Here is a 16,747-nt window from a genome sequence, read left to right on the forward strand (position 1 = left end):
TATTGGAGTCCTACTGTGTGAGGGTACAGAGCAGCTCGGGAAGGATTTGCCTGCATTACACAGGGTTTGCTGTTAATTAGCTCTCATGCACACACAGAGGGGACATAAACCCAGCTTTGTGGTGGGTTTTTTTTGCTTAGGAAGTGATGATTTGTTGAGAGGACATCCTTTGGTGATACACAGCTAGCATCAGGATTGCAATTTAGGCTAACATCTACACACCATTTCATGCAGCCACTTGCAAAGAGGGGTCCTGGCTAATTACTTTCTGTTGGTTAAATGGGCAATGTGAATGACATTTTCTTAGGGCATAGAGAGAGGCATCAGCTTGCCAGAGTAATAACATCAAGGTGTAAGTTCTTTCCCATTATATCCACCACATGCTTTTGATGACATCTTCAGTCTTAATCTCTCACACAGAGGAAAACATAAACTTCACTCCTCATTTGATGGCCCTGAGCTCTCTCAGTGTTAAGCTGAATGGATCACAGGATGGATGAACACCTTCAAAAGTCATACTTTGAGTAAAAGCCTTTCTCCACAGCCTTGCTTCAAGAACTGAGTTAGCCAAACCTTTCTGGTGGACTTGGAGAGCAGGAAAGCTTAGAGGAACCATCCTTTCATGACTGGCTCATATGCTTAAGTGAATGGCAGAGCCATATTTTCACAGCTTTCCAATCATCCCTTCAGGCAATGGTTACCAAACCTCTGAAGCTCCTCCTTCCACTTTTTGTTCCAGAGCTTCCAACAAAGATGCTGCTCTCCCCAAAGAGGCCACTGACCACAGCTGTCAGATGCTGAAAGGAGGACTGCTACTCCAGTAAGAGCTGGGAAAGGAGGCTGATCTACTCCTTTGGGCACCCTGGAAATTCCAGCTTCCCTCTGCTATCTTTGTTGGTTTCTAATAGATGCTGATATAGAAGGGGGAACCCAAACTGAAGCCTTACTGTCATAATCCAGTACCCATTGCCTCATCCTCAGGAGGCAGAGAAGAGCTACAGGCTGCTGAGACACAAAGCTCTTGTACCCTCTGCATTCCTGGGCTGAGATTCTCAGCATGGGAAGAAGGGAAGAAGACAGCAAAGCAGTGACATTAGTTACATGCCAGCTAAGGACTCCACCTTGAATGAGGAATTCTTTGCTGGCCTGTCCCATTCCTTCAGGTCTCTGTGTCAACAGAGCAGCTCCAGGAGGTCAGCCAGAAAAGTGACTTAGTGAATCACATGAATTATGATCAGACAGCATCGTGACAGGGATGCTGTGAGTTAAACACAGTGTAGAATCAGACAGAACATCTATCACAGGTATGAGCAAAGACCTTGCCTGCCTCCTGACTTCAACTCCAGCAGCCCAAGAGCTATAATGCCAAGAACCAGAACTTGCAAGCAGAAGCCGCATTTGTTTCTCTTGTGACTTCAAAGTACTTCAACGTTTAGACTCTCCTGGCAGCTAAGAATACAGAGAAAGCCTTTGTGAGGTTAAATTGAATACAATCAACAACACATGTGGGTCCTCAAAGGGTGAAAAAAGGCACATGAGATCCATCAGGTAAACCAACAGGCTTTTGAAAAACCTAGAAAGTAGTCTAGAATCACAGAATTGTCAGAGCTGCAAGGGACCCCAAGGACCACCCAATTCCACCCCACCCCAGCCATGGGCATGGGCAGGAATACCTCACACCAGAGCAGCTTGCTCACAGCCACATTCAGCCTGGCCTGAAAAAACCTCCAGGCAGGAGGCTTCCACCACCTCCCTGGGCAACCTCTGCCAGGCTCTCACCACCCTCATGGGGTGGAACTTCTTCCTAACATCCAAGCTCAATCTACCCATTTCTAGTTTTGCTCCATTCCCCCCAGTCCTATCCCTCCCTGACACCCTCAAAAGTCCCTCCCCAGCTTTCCCGTAGCCCCCTACAGATACTGGAAGGCCACAAGAAGGTCTCCTCAGAGCCTTCTCCTCTCCAAATTGAACAACCCCAACTCTCTCAGTCTGTCTCCATAGCAGAGCAGCTCCAGCCCTCTGCTCATCCTTGTGGCCCTTCTCTGGACACCTTCACAGTCTCACAGTATCACCAAGGTTGGAAGAGACCTCAAAGATCATCAAGTCCAACCTGTCACCACAGACCTCATGACCTTCCAGCACCTCCAGATCCTTCCTGGAATAGAGGCTCCGGAACTGGATGCAGTACTCCAGCTGTGGTCTCAGCAGAGTGGAGCAGAGGGGCAGAATCCCCTCCCTGGCCCTGCTGGCCACACTTCTCTTGCTGCAGCCCAGGCTCTGCTTGGCTCTCTGGGCTGCAAGTGCACACTGCTGGCTCCTGTTGAGCTTCTCCTCCCCCAGCACCCCCAAGGCCTTTTCTCCAGGGCTGCTCTCAAGCCAGTCCCTGCCCAGCCTATATTAGTGCCTGGGATTGCTCTGAGCCACATGCAGAACCATCCCTTGCTCAGATGAGGCCAAACTATTTCCAGCTGGGCTTTGGCCCTTCTAATTTTCTCCCTGCAGGAGAGATCTTGCAGGGAGATGACAATCTTGAGGTCCTCCTGACTGGCCTGCCCCTTATTCCAAAAGCCTTAGGCTCTCCTTTTCTCCCTATGCAGCTACCACCTTTAGCCAGGCTGACCTTCTTCCTCACCTATTTGTCTTTTAGCACACGAGGACAGCCTCTTCCTGTGCTTTTAAGAGTTCCCTCCTGAACAGTTACAGAAGCCCTCCAGTCAGTGGGTCATGGAGAAATCTATTTGCAACCTGCAAAACTGGAAAGAAAGGCAACACTGCTGTGCAAGTGGAAATAGGTGAAGATGAGAAATGTCTTGTTTGTGGTTAGAGTCCTCCCTTCACTGCCTGCCTGGAGAGAACCCTGCCCTTCAACTCACTGCTAATTCACAGCCAGGGAAGAAATCCAAGTCGATGGCTAAGTGTAAAACTAATCATTCTTTTATGGTCTGCAAAGTCCAAGGAGGGCATGGGATTGCTAAAGGGATGTGAAGAATGTCCTGTCCATTGTGAAACACATCTGTGCTTGATTCACACCCTTAGAGTGATGAAGAGCATCGCTTTGCCAGTGCAGCTCTGCCCATTGTCACACCAAACAAAATGAACCAATTTCGTTAGAAGAAAACCCAAACAGATACCAACAACAACATCAAAACATCAAAGCAACCAAGAAACAAAAATCAAAGCACAATTTCACTGCTGAATATAAATGTCTGACCATTCCTTCTGTGCTTGGAAGTGGCAGAACACATTACTGACATTAAACACAGAGCAGAAAGTTTCCAAGTGGGATCAAGAAATAAATTCCTCAGCTCTAAAGGAAAACCTTTGAAGGTGTTCCTCCTCTGACTGCAATGAAGCAGGAAATGATTCACTGGAGTAGAGCAAAACAATTGGTTTAGTTTCCAGTGCTCTTTCTTGGTAATTTGCTTTCCTATCTTGACAGCAGATTCAAGGAGCCAAACCCTGAGATTCACACAACATGAAAACCCATGATCAGCACTGCCTGCTAACACATGGCTTCAGCCTGGCACCCCACCAGGCAACACTTCCTTTAGCATCATGTTGTCAGGTTTGAGGTTCCACTTCCTTAATTTCATTTGTAATTATAGGGCCCATCCTAACATCCACTGTGATGAACAGGACTCTTTCCACCGAGTGGTTGCTTGGCAGTGCCTCCAAAGACTTTACTACTACCTGAAAGTTTTCAGTGCAATCTCAAATGCTGGACTTATACCACTGGAATTAAAAACTGCATGAGGTTTGAATGGCTTTTAGGCTGACAGAGGAAGCTAGAGTGGTTAGAATCATAGAATGGTCTGGGTTGGAAGGGACCTCCAAAGCTCATCCAGTCCAACCACCTCTGCAGTCAGCAGGGACATCCCCAACTAGATCAGGTTGCCCAGAGCCCTCTCCAGCCTCACCTTGAATATCTCCAGGGATGGAGCCTCAACCACCTCCCTGGGCAACCTGTTCCAGTGTTCCACCACCCTCATGCTGCAGAACTTGTTCCTAACATCCAATCTCAATCTGCTCTGCTCTAGTTTGAAGCCATTGTCCGTGGTCCTGTCCCTGCAGGCCTTTGCAAACAACCTCTTTGCAGCCTTTGTGCAGCCCCTTTCAGGTCCTGGAAGGTTGCTCCTAGGTCTCCCTGGAGCCCTCTCTTCTCCAGGCTGAACACCCCCAGCTCCCTCAGCCTATCCTTGTAACAGAGCTGCTCCAACCCCCTGATCATTTTCATGGACCCCCTCCATCAGGTCCATGTCCTTCCTGCATTGAGGGCTCCAGACCTGTACACAGCACTGCAGGTGAGGTCTCCCCAGAGCCGAGCAGAGGGGCAGGATCCCCTCTCTCCATCTGGCTGTAACACTCTTAAGAGCTACACTATATCAACAAATTGTCCTCCTAGTATCTGGGCCTTAATGTTTCCTCAACAACTGATCAAAAATCCAATTGATGAAGGACAGGTTAATCTTTAATTGGTTACTGTTCTCTGTAGCCTGGATAGCCCTTCCAACTTATGCAATTACTAAATGCTGTGTTTGTGCTCCGAGTGAGGTTGACCCAAGACCTCTGAATGCTGGCTTGTTTGGGGCAGACAATGAGTACATCTGCCCACGGGGCCCCCACAGCAGCAATCTCTAACAGGATACAGCAGATCAGTAAAAAAGATACTGAAATACTGAAGAATTCAGTCTTCTGCCACTCATTCATTGGTCCATGAGCTCAACCACAACTGGAACAAGGATACCATTTGATAGCATATAGAGAGTCCTTGTTTTCAAGTCAAAACATGTTCTCCCTCCACAGGAAGAAATGGCAATATTCACATTAGCTACACAACAGGAAGGGAAGGAAACCTTAAAATCTATTCACAAAACAAAACAAAACAAAAACAAGGAGAGAGAGAAAAAAAACCAACCCCAACATTAAATCAAAGTAAAATCCTGCATGAGGAGAAGCTGATTGAAATGACAGATATTGTTTTCATCCAGCTCTAGCTGAGGACAGGAATCCCAAAGCCTGGAAGTCAGACTAACCAGTTTGAATGAAAAATTAAACTCAATGGCAACGAAAGACTTCTTTAGGAAAAAGCATGGGAAGAATAAGTGAAATGTTTGGAGTCTCCTTAAGCCAATTTGGTTCGATCGTGGTGACTGAGAAATAAGATTGCTGCAAGATTACAATATTTTAACAGAAAAAGATAATACAAGAAACAAAAAAAAGAGAAGATTATCAAATTATGGTGTTATGTGAACTGAAAAATTCAGTTTTGCTGAAACAGTTCCCTTTTCTCCAGAGAAGTATGAAAGGAAAAGCTTCATTTGCTTTTCAGCTGCCTTAAAAAATAACAACAACAACAAAAAAAGAAACCAAATCAAAACCCTCAAAACCACCAGCAGCACTCCACTCAATCAACCACCAGCAGCACTAAACCAAATCAACCACCAGCAGCACTCCACTCAGCCAAAGCACCAGCAGCACTAAACCAAATCAACCACCAGCAGCACTCCACTCAACTCAATCCACCAGCAGCATCACTCCACTCAACCAAACCGCCAGCAGCACTAATCCAAATCAACCAGCAGCAGCACTCCACTCAACCAAACCACCAGCAGCACTCCACTCAACCAAACCGCCAGCAGCACTAATCCAAATCAACCAGCAGCAGCACTCCACTCAACCAAACCAGCAGCAGCACTCAACTCAACCAAACCGCCAGCGGCACTCCACTCAACCAAACTTCCAGCAGCACTAAACCAAATCAACCACCAGCAGCACTCAACTCAACCAAACCACAAGCAGCACTAAACTAAATCAACCACCAGCAGCACTCAACTCAACCAAACCACCAGCAGCACTAAACCAAATCAACCAGCAGCAGCACTCCACTCAGCCAAACCACCAGCAGCACTCAACTCAACCAAACCAGCAGCAGCACTCAACTCAACCAAACCACAAGCAGCACTAAACTAAATCAACCACCAGCAGCACTCAACTCAACCAAACCACCAGCAGCACTAAACCAAATCAACCAGCAGCAGCACTCAACTCAACCAAACCAGCAGCAGCACTCAACTCAACCAAACCACAAGCAGCAGTAAACCAAATCAACCACCAGCAGCACTAAACCAAATCAACCAGCAGCAGCACTCAACTCAACCAAACCAGCAGCAGCACTCAACTCAACCAAACCACAAGCAGCAGTAAACCAAATCAACCAGCAGCAGCACTCCACTCAAACAAACTGCCAGCAGCACTACACCAAATCAACCACCAGCAGCACTCAACTCAATCAACCAGCAGCATCACTCCACTCAACCAAACCGCCAGCAGCACTCAACTCAACCAAACAGCCAGGGGCTCTCCACTCAGCCAAACCACCAGCAGCACTCCACTCAAACAAACCACCAGCAGCACTCCACTCAAACACCCAGCAGCACTCAAGTCAACCAACCCACCCACGCCATTCAACTACACCACCACCACTCAACTCAACCAACTGCTCAACTCAACAACCACCAAATACTTTTCAAATGTAGTTTAAAGCTTTAAAGTTTAAAGCTTTAAAAAGTTTCAGAATTTAGCCCAAAAAGAATTTTGAAATGCAGTTTAATTTTTTTTAAAATTCAGAATTTAGCCTAAAAAGAATTTAGAAATACAGTTTAAAATCTTAAAATATTTCAGAATTTAGCCTAAAAAAAAATTTTAAATATAGTTTAAAACCTTAAAATATTTCAGAATTTAGCCTAAAAAAATTTTCAAATGTAGCTTAAAACTTAAAAATCAGAATTTAGCCTAAAAAGAATTTTTAAATGTAATTTAAAACTTTTTTTAAAATTCAGATTTTAGCCTAAAAATATTTTTAACTATAGTTTAAAACCTTAAAATATTTCAAAATTTAGCCTAAAAAGAATTTTTAAATTTGATTTAAAACTTTTTTTAAAAAAAATCATAATTTAGCCTAAAAAGAATTTTTTAAAATGCAGCTTAAAACTTTAAAATAATTAATAATGTAGCCTAAAATAATTTGAAAATCTAGTTTAAAACATAAAATTCAAAATTTGGCCTCAAAATAAGTTTTAAATGTAGTTTAAAACCTTTTAAAAATTCAGAATTTAACCTAAGTCATTTTAAAAATTGCTTAAAAATTAAAAAAACCCAGAATTTAACCTAAAAATAATTTTAAAATATAGTTTAAAACTTAAAAAAAATCAGAATTTAACCTAAAAAATAAATTTTAAATGCAGCTTAAAACTTTAAAAAAAAATCATAATTTAACCTAAAAAATAAATTTTAAATGCAGCTTAAAACTTAGAAAAAAATCAGAATTTGACCTAAAAAATAAATTTTAAATGCAGCTTAAAACTTAGAAAAAAACAGAATTTGACCTAAAAACTAAATTTTAAATGCAGCTTAAAACTTAGAAAAAAATCAGAATTTGACCTAAAAAATAAATTTTAAATGCAGCTTAAAACTTAGAAAAAAATCAGAATTTTACCTAAAAAATAAATTTTAAATGCAGCTTAAAACTTAAAAAAAAAATCAGAATTTAACCTAAAAAAATAAATTTTAAATGCAGCTTAAAACTTAGAAAAAAACAGAATTTAACCTAAAATATAAATTTTAAATGCAGCTTAAAACTTAAAAAAAATATCAGAATTTAACCTAAAAAATAAATTTTAAATGAAGCTTAAAACTTAGAAAAAAATCAGAATTTGACCTAAAAAATAAATTTTAAATGCAGCTTAAAACTTAGAAAAAAATCAGAATTTGACCTAAAAATTAATTTTAAATGTAGTATCAAGCTTTAAAAAATAAAAAACCAACAGAATTTAACCTCAAAGTAAGTTTCAAAACCGTTTCAAAGTGAAACAAAAAAAAGACCATCAGAATTTCACCTCAAAGGAATTTTTCACTGCATCTTCTCATCAGCCGAAGCCAACTGGGTACTGAAGTGGCTTTGCCAAGGCCAAGTGGCTGCTCAGAGGCATTGCTCAGTGCAGCACAAGTGCTGTGCTCCCCCCCACCCCCCGTGCACCTTCTGACCAAACTGGTTAGTGTGAGCCCCGCAGGCCGTGAGCCCCTGGGGCTGCACTCGCAGAGCTGTGCCCCCGGGGGGCGCTGGCTGTTACCTAGCGTGCTGCGGTAACGCGGACTGTCGCGTCCAGGGATAGTAAATGCAGTCATGACTAGTGGGACCTCTACACCTGCAGGCAATTACAGAACACAAGAGGTCATTTGCCATTCACAAGGACATGCAGCGCATGCGCCCTTGTCCACACGTGGAGGATGGAAGACACACAGGGAACGCTCGCTCGCCAAGTACCTATCCATCAGGCCGATGCAGTCCTCCATGCGTGGCCCTATGCACCTGCAGCAAATCCAAACGGGAAACAGGGAGAGAAAGAGAGAGAGAGAGAGAGCTGTTATTCACACAACGCAGAGGCAGGCATCCCCTCGCTCCTAATCAAGGTTCTGAGGAGAGGAGCACGTCACGGCTTGTGAGGAAAACACATTTGGGATGGGAACAGTGGTGGCAACATGAAAAGCACTGCGAGGCTGGGAAAATCTTGGCTCCAACAGCACTTGAGGCAGGTCTCACCTGCCTACGTGGGAGGCCTGACAATAGAGCTGCTTTTTCTGGCTGCTGTCTGAATCATCAAACCAGTGATTACCGCACAAAACCGCTGCTCCTTTCCAGGATGAGACCTCCAGGAGCACAAAGCAGAACTTGTTTTTCTTTATGCCTTCTGTAATTGATACAGCTGTTGGCTTTGTTCTGAGCTCCCAGCCAGGGCGACTGCACAGAGATTATGGAAGCTCACTATAATTTGATCAGGAAAGCTCAGGGATGGACTTCCAACAACAAAAAACCATAGCAAGATGGTGTCTGCCAATCCAGGCATTTTATTCTGCCTTCCTTAGATGCTTCCAACAGTCCTCCACCTGCAAAAACCCCAAGTGCTTCCCAAAGGCAATGGAAAAGCAGGGAATCAGCTATGCAGCACCACCAAACCACCACCACCCAGGGATTTACCTTGGCCTCACGAAGAGCAGTGTGTGGTAGCTTGGGTCCCCTGCATTCAAACAGCAGCTCAGCTACACATTTGCACAGCAGCCAGGATCCTCCAACATAGAAAGGCAAAGCTCGGCTTTTAGAGGCTTAGTGCTGAATGCCCAGCTGCTCCCTCTGTAACCACAGGGAGCAGGAGGCTCTCAGCATTTTAAGGAAGCCAAATTACTTCTTTCAACTCTTTAACAAGACCTCCAAGCCCTTTTCTGAATAGGCTTTCTGGCTGCATGTCTACTACAGGAGCAGGTGATCTGACACATCAGTAGGCTGGAACTCACTTCTGTTGAGGCATTTGAAATTTAAGGTATGATCCTCAGCTCTTTTGTCGAGCCTCCTGCTTCGAGTTTGGCTTTGATAGAAGGATATGCATGTCAAAAATCTGAAACAGTTCAAATATGCTCCCAGGAGAGCTTCTTTCCACTCCACCATCTCATGCCACTCATCAGCTTTTGCTGCATTTCAATTAGGTGGCACTTTGCCATTGTAAAAATGAATGCAGTGAATTCAGTTTCCCCTTACCTGCACGTCAGGGAGAGCAGGATGACAGGTGAACCCCACCTCTCCTTTAATTCGTGTGTAAAAACTGACATGGAAACACAAACTGTAAGGATTTCCTCAAGAATTCTCTCCTTCAGCAAAATGTGCAGGCACAGAAAGAATTCATGAAATACCCAGCTGGACAGGTAATTGAATAAAAATGGGGGAAGCAGACTCAAAGTAAGTTCAAAACCGGAGAGAGAACTCTAGATGGGCATTTCAGGAGATGTCAGCAGTCCTGGGATTCAGGCTCCAGAACTGAGGCCTGTGAATTCTGACCAGTCTTAAACATACCCCCAGCACTTCTGCTTTTTGTGGCATTCTCAGCCAGTTTTTGCTTTCCTGGCATGCCAAGAGAATCTGAGCTCAGGCTCTTCAAATGAGAAAGCCCATTACTTGTTCAGGTGAACTCTCTGAGCTTACTGTCCTGGAGTCATTTCACACTTGTGCATTGATTCTCTTGGGCTTCGAGAGACCAGGACTTGAGTCCAAGAAGAGAGAGCCATTGGGAGCTCACCCACCCCAAGGTGAAATATCACTTCGTTTCATTTAAAGCTGTAATCTCCCTCAGTGGGTTTCCCAGCTGTGCTGGTTTGAGCTTTAACTGGAGTTTAAAAGCTCAGATGATAACAGATTGAGATTCCTTCCCCGCTCCCTTTTTCTAGTAAGGCAGAAACACACACACAGAGGGGAGAGGAGAGGTAAATGCATGAAAGAAATAGTCTGGAATCAGTTTGGAAGTAAAGGAGGTAAGTTTTTAACAAAATGTCTATATAGCAATAACAGGGAGGGTTAGCAAAGGTAAGGGATAAGGATAAATAGGAAAGTAGACAAAAGCAAGCCTGGGTGGCCTTGTGTTTCTTTGGATGCAAGGGGATTCGGTGCTTTAGAAAGAGTGGATGCAGCTTGGACAGTAGGCTCTGAGCACATGGTCAGTGCAGGAAGCAGCAGCAGCAGCTGATTGCTCTCTCAAGCAGAGGAGGCAAGAAAGAGGAAGCAGTAAAAGGTGTCCCCCTTTTTACAGGCTTGCTGGACAGGAAGGGGGAGTGGAACAGACTACCTTTGACCCAGGGGACCCCTTCTCCTAGGAGGGTGAAAACCAAGTTTCTCTCTACCCATCTGGATCAAGTTTCTTTTGTCCATCTGGGGGCTGAGGTCTTTCAGTCCCCATCCTGGATGGGTGTAACCCAGCACACCAGCCCCAAACAGAACACTGTCCAGGGTGCTGCTGCCACTGCTTGTAGTCAAGTTGAAGAGTTTCCTATGCTCTGGAGGATTGGCTGCTCTGATTGCAAGCAGTGAAGTACACACCGCTGTGTGAGCAACAGCAATAGCTATCAACAAGCTCTTTTGCACCACCAAGTCACCAGATATTCTTTCCTCTGGAAGTAGCTTCCTTGGTTTCAAGCTGTTTGACACGTGTCAGTGCCAACATGACACAATCACACATCATGCTGGTAATCCATCCACCCCCAGGCTTCCTCCGCTTCTGCTCGGAGTCTGGGCATTGTTTTATTTCCGAGGCTGCTGTGTCAAATGAATTGGTTAACTGATCCATGCCAATGTTTTAATGATATATTCAGTACCTCTCAAGAGTTCAATAGAGCTTTTACAGAGAATTATTGGTGGAACTCACCTTAGCATCCTCTGGAAGAAAATTACAGGTTAGAAGTGTTTTGAAAACTGAGCTAGCTACTGCTTTATGATGAAAGATCCTTTCTCCTCTGTCACAAATACTGCTGTCCATCAATTTTCCTTCAGGTTGCAAAGTGAGGGCTTAACTGTGCACAGGCATGGAGTATCAAAGACATTTCCCATCAGATGAATTCTTAGCAATCTTTGTTGTCAGAAACAAACAAGGACAGGAGAATCTGTGAGTTGTGGCAACGGTCTGGTCTGGATAAGGAGTAATAACTCAAACCCAGGGGGTTACTTGGCTAATGGGAAGTGCATACTGATGGTGATTGGAAGAGAGTGGAACTGGGGCAGGGGGTAGGAGGAAATTTTGCACCAGCAGAATAGTTTCTCATTCAGAACTTCTTGCCATTGAATTTGGACTATTGTTTCATCTGGAATTCATAATGGCTTCCTGAAAACACACCTAAGCTTTAGGGACAGGAGAGCGCTGATGCCTTCTGGACCACACACATGTTGGCTCCTTGGCTTGGTCTTGGCTTTGCAAGACAACAAAGTTGGGGTGTAAAGGAATGCTCTTCCTTGAAAGAGTTGTATGAGAAAGTGCTTTCCTGTGCTGAAGGGATGTGCCCAGTGAGGTGTCCCATTCATGCCTTGCCCAGCTGGGAAGCAGACTGGCAAATGCAATTATGCAATTAGCATTTCATTTCTGTGGAAGTGTTCCATTCTGGCTAGCTCTGCCAGAAGAAGTGCCAACTGCTTTCTGTCTCTTGAACTTAATGAGAGAGCTGTCCCACATGCCTCAGCTGTGCTCCAAACTGGCTGCAACTAGCTGATTTCTATCATGGGTATGCAAGGCCAAGAGCACAGTTGTTGCCTCCAGGGAAGTCACTCCTCAATAGTTCTCTTGGACAATGCAAGCTCATTATGAGGGCTGGCTAATTCCACACCTAGCACCAGGAGCAGCCATTATCTCTGAATAAGGGAGGAGAATGCTACCAAAGCATAAAGCAATTGTTTGGAAGTGCCATGACCAAACTGTGGCAAACACTCACAGAAAGCACAGAGGTGGGACAGATCATGGAACACCTTAGGCTGGAAGAGACCTTAAGGGTCATCTAATCCAACCTCCTCCCACGGGCAGGGACACCTCTCACCTAGCCAGACCACATCCAACCTGGCCTTCAACATCTCCAGGGAGTGGGCAGCCACAATCCCTCTGGACAATCCATATCAGACTCTTGCCACCCTTGCAGTGAAGAATTTCTTCCTAAGATCTAATCTAAACCTCTTCTCCTCCAATTTCAATCCATTTCTCCCTGTCCTATGGGTGGACACTCTCGTAAAAAGTCCCTCTGCAGCCTTCCTGTAGGATCCCTTCAGCTATTGGAAGGCAGCTCTAAGGTGCCCCTGGAGACTTCTCTTCTCCTCCTTGGTGAGGGCACCAGGTGAGGAGGCCTGGAAAGAACTTAGGAGAAACAACAAGGGTAGCAAGCAGCCTCGTTCAAAGGGAGCAGCCCTGCAGGAAGGAGATACCAGCACACTGGGAGCACTGCTCTGGAGCAGTCCAACACTTTTTGACAGGTATCCAAGCTGTGCTGAGAGGACATTGGTTTCACTCCAGCAGCTGATCTGACAGAGAGGAGAACAGACATGTGAGATGAAGTAGAATTACCGTTCCTTTGTGCTACTCCATTGTGAGGCAGACACCAACAAGTGTTCCTTCCACAAAGTACTTCACTGAAGACTCCTGATTGAGGGGGATTTAAATATTCATTTCCAAAGGAAGGTATGGAACTAAAGAATTCAACATTGAAGGAGAAAAGGAGAGGGAGTAACTGATTTCCTTTCTCTCTGTGAGCAGATTCAGCCCCTGACAGCACTGGCAAGAAGATGGACAGCCCATAAAACCCAAATATCTCAGGCAGTCATTAACAGTTTCATTAACATAATCACAAGCCTGAGAGTCTTTGAGAATGCTAGAGAAGAACACCCACACCTACTCAGGTTTGTCTGGTGGTGGTGTGGGGTTTTTAATGAGGGGTAACCAAAATACCCAAGGATAGACACATCAACTCTTTAACAAAAGGAGGATTTCTATCACAGAATGCTAGGGATTGGCAGGGACCTCCAGAGATCATGGAGTCCAGCCCCCAGGAATAGCACTTGCCTTGTGGCAAAGGGATAGCTCCTCATCTGGAGAGATAACCACACCTTGGCAAACGTGACCTGGGTGACACTTTTGGCCCTTTGCCTCATGGTAGTTTGTCACTTCTCTGGGGCCTGGCACACTGTGCTAAATGAGATTCCTTCACCGAATCGGGTGCAGAAAATAAAATGAAGGAAAACCTGGAAGTTGAAGGATTAAATGACACCAGAAGTGTGAAGGTTGAAGGATTAAGTGACACCAGAACTCCACAGAAGTGAACCCTTTGTTACCAAGGGCTGCCAATGAACGCTGTCAAGTTAAAATCACCTAAAGTCCTTCCTGCTTGATTATGAACTGGAATGTCAGACTTCCCTCACGAGGCATAAAAGCCCCCCTTTGTGATCTCTTTCTATCCAGGGGGATAAAAACAAGCAACCACTGGCCTATAAAGAGGTGGAAAGGCAAGAAAAACATTTTACTCCCTTCCTGGTCCAGCAGAAACACAATGAGGCCATGAAGATCAGGTCAGCAAGACCTTCCCAGAAAAGAGGATTAAAGAGAAGGAAGTGTCACATCCTGCTCTTCTGAGAGGCCAGCAGAGTTGCAAGGCACTTGTGCAGAGCAGAAACATCAACCATCCATAGCTGGGTCGGTCAGATCTGATCAGAACTGGCACTCCTGCTGCTTCCAGAAGCCAGCACCAGAGCTCCTGAAGGGAGCTCATCTTTCCATCTTGTTTCTTCTTACCCCCTTCCTCCACAGCAGCAGCATTTTGTCTATTGCGTAACTGACTTCCAGGGTCTGAGGGGAAGGCAAACCTGTAACAGACCCTGGCTGTGTCTCTGAGGTCTCACTTTCATTTCTCTAATGGCTCTGTTGTAATTAGATTTGCAAACCCAGCAGAAGGTCTCCTTTTGGATGGCAACAGCTGTTGGCATCAAGATGACATTGAATCCTTTACTGGTTTCGTTTTAGTTGCTAAACAGTAAGAAACAATAAGAGCCTCTTGATTCCACTGCCTAAGTTCTCCCTTTTTTTTTTCCCTTGGCTGCCTTTACCTTGCTCTGTTTATTCTACTCTATTATTCTATTCTATTCTGGACACCAACCACCTCATCAAAAAGACATGTGTACCTTCTGTGGCCCATGCAAAACAACAGCTGGTACGTCACTGCTCTTCTCTGGTGGAACGAATGTGAGAAGGGATTCTGGGCGCCCAGGCCTCGAGAAATGGGTGCTGAGACTCAGACACCTGTGCAAAGCCTGGTTTCAGAAAAACCCTCTGCATCAGTCCTCATGAAAAAAACAAACCACAAGAGCAGCAACAGTTTGATCTCACAGACCTGCTGCTGGGTTAGTGCACAATCACTGAGGAGCAGAGATGAAAATCCTGTCAACAAGTAAATACTAAGTAGAAACTCATTTGCCCTGTCTACACTGAAGTCCAGCCAGTGGCAGCTGGAGGGAAAGCTAAGAGCAGTGCTAGGAAAAGTTGTTCTCTGTGGGTTTCCAAAGGGGTGTATGAGTTTTTCTGGTAAGCTGTTGGACACTCATGACTGGAACCTGACCGTCACGAGACCTGAAAATCAAAGGTTAGGCTTCTGCTGCACAATCCCTGTGTTCAGGAGTGATTTACCAAGGCAACCTGCGTGCAAATCTTCATGTGCAAGCCTCATGGCTCACCCCCCACACTTGCACTTGCAAGTCCCATGGCTCACCCCTGAAAACTTGCACTTGCAAGCCCCATGGCTCACCCCTGAAAACTTGCACTTGCAAGCCCCATGGCTCACCCCCCACACTTGCACTTGCAAGTCCCATGGCTCACCCCTGAAAACTTGCCCTTGCAAGCCCCATGGCTCACCCCTGAAAACTTGCACTTGCAAGCCCCACAGCTCACCCCCCAGAGCTTGTACTTACCCTTGGGTGCAGTTGGGATGACACGGATGGCACTCACGATCCTCATCAGCGTATTTGAAAATGAAGCTGTTGGCTCCCTGTAAGCCATCAGGACACTTTTCCACACAATTTGGACCATCCTTAAAGTGGAAACACTTAGTGCAGTGGTCAGGTCCCTGGAGAGTGTGGAAGAAAGGAATGAAGTGCATTCAGGTTACTCTGTCCTGCCTGTAGCAGGTCCTTTCCCTGTGACCAGTGAGTTAGCTACGTGGCTCCAGTCTCTGGCAGGGAGCAGCAGATGTGTAAACCTCCTGGCTCTGGCCATAAACTTATCCTGTAGAATGTAAGCCTAAATTCCAGCTTCTAAATAGCTTTGTCTCTTTGCTCAACACAGTGGGACTCAAGCCCACTTTCACTCTGAGAAATTCCCCACAACACTGTTTATGCCTGAACCACATCTACAAAGCAAGTGCAAGGGCCTTTCAGTGGAGTCCCTGAGCTGTGCATGCCAGAACTGATTTCCACACTGCATTCTCCCTGTGGAATCTGGTCACAACAGTATCACAGTATCACCAAGGTTGGAAGAGACCTCAAAGCTCATCGAGTCCAACCTGTCATCTCGAGGATCTCCTTCTCCCTAGTACGTATGTAGATTAAATGACAAGGGGGAGTGGTTTGAAGCTAAGGCAGAGCAGGGTTAGACTGAAGCTTAGGATGAAGTTCTTTAGTAGGAGGGTGGTGTAACTCTGGAACAGGCTGCCCAGGAAGGCTGTGGATGCCTCCTCCCTGGCAATATTCAAAGCCATGTTGGATGAGGCCTTGAGCAGCTGAGTCGAGTTGAGAGGCGTCCCTGCCCACGGCGGGGAGGTTGGAGCGGATGAACTCCAAGGTCCCTCCCAACCTGAGGCATGCTGAAAGTCTGTGAAGTACAAACCAAAGCTACTGGACAAAGCAAAAGTACATGTGGTAGTTTGGGGCCATGCCTTTATGATTTTACACAGATCTTGAACAGAGAGCAGTAAAAATGTAAATAAATCACTATTGGGTGTAGAAAGGAAAATAAAGATCATTCTAAACCATCCCATTGGAGAGATCATAGTATCATAGTATCAGTCAGGGCTGGAAGGGACCACAAGGACCATCCAGCTCCAACCCCCCTGCCACGGGCAGGGACACCCCACACTAGATCAGGCTGGCCAGAGCCTCATCCAGCCTGGGCTTAAACACCTCCAGGGACAGGACCTCAACCACCTCCCTGGACAACCCATTCCAGGGCTTCACCACTCTCATGGGGAAGAACTTCCTCCTCCCCTCCAGCCTGAATCTCCCCACCTCCAGCTTCATTCCATTCCCCCTAGTCCTAGCACTGCCTGAGATCCTGAGCAGTCCCTCCCCAGCCTTCTTGTAGCCCCCTTCAGATCCTGGAAGGCCACAAGAAGGTCTCCTCAGAGCCTTCTCTTC

The 16,747-nt window shown here is 45.6% G+C and overlaps 1 protein-coding gene across 1 annotated transcript in view; it reads right to left on the reverse strand.

Moving 5' to 3' along the window:
• ERBB4 (erb-b2 receptor tyrosine kinase 4) overlaps nucleotides 1-16,747 on the reverse strand; it is a 747,707-nt gene that overhangs the window by 150,098 nt on the left and 580,862 nt on the right. The window contains exons 15-16 of the mRNA XM_054177007.1: nucleotides 15,308-15,462; nucleotides 8,130-8,204 (exon numbers count right to left, since the gene is read on the reverse strand). Of these exons, the coding sequence (XP_054032982.1) occupies nucleotides 8,130-8,204; nucleotides 15,308-15,462 (230 nt within the window). The remainder of the gene's footprint in view (nucleotides 1-8,129; nucleotides 8,205-15,307; nucleotides 15,463-16,747) is intronic.

Source organism: Dryobates pubescens, chromosome 37, assembly GCF_014839835.1.
Source record: "Dryobates pubescens isolate bDryPub1 chromosome 37, bDryPub1.pri, whole genome shotgun sequence".
In the NCBI taxonomy this organism is placed as follows: domain Eukaryota; kingdom Metazoa; phylum Chordata; class Aves; order Piciformes; family Picidae; genus Dryobates; species Dryobates pubescens.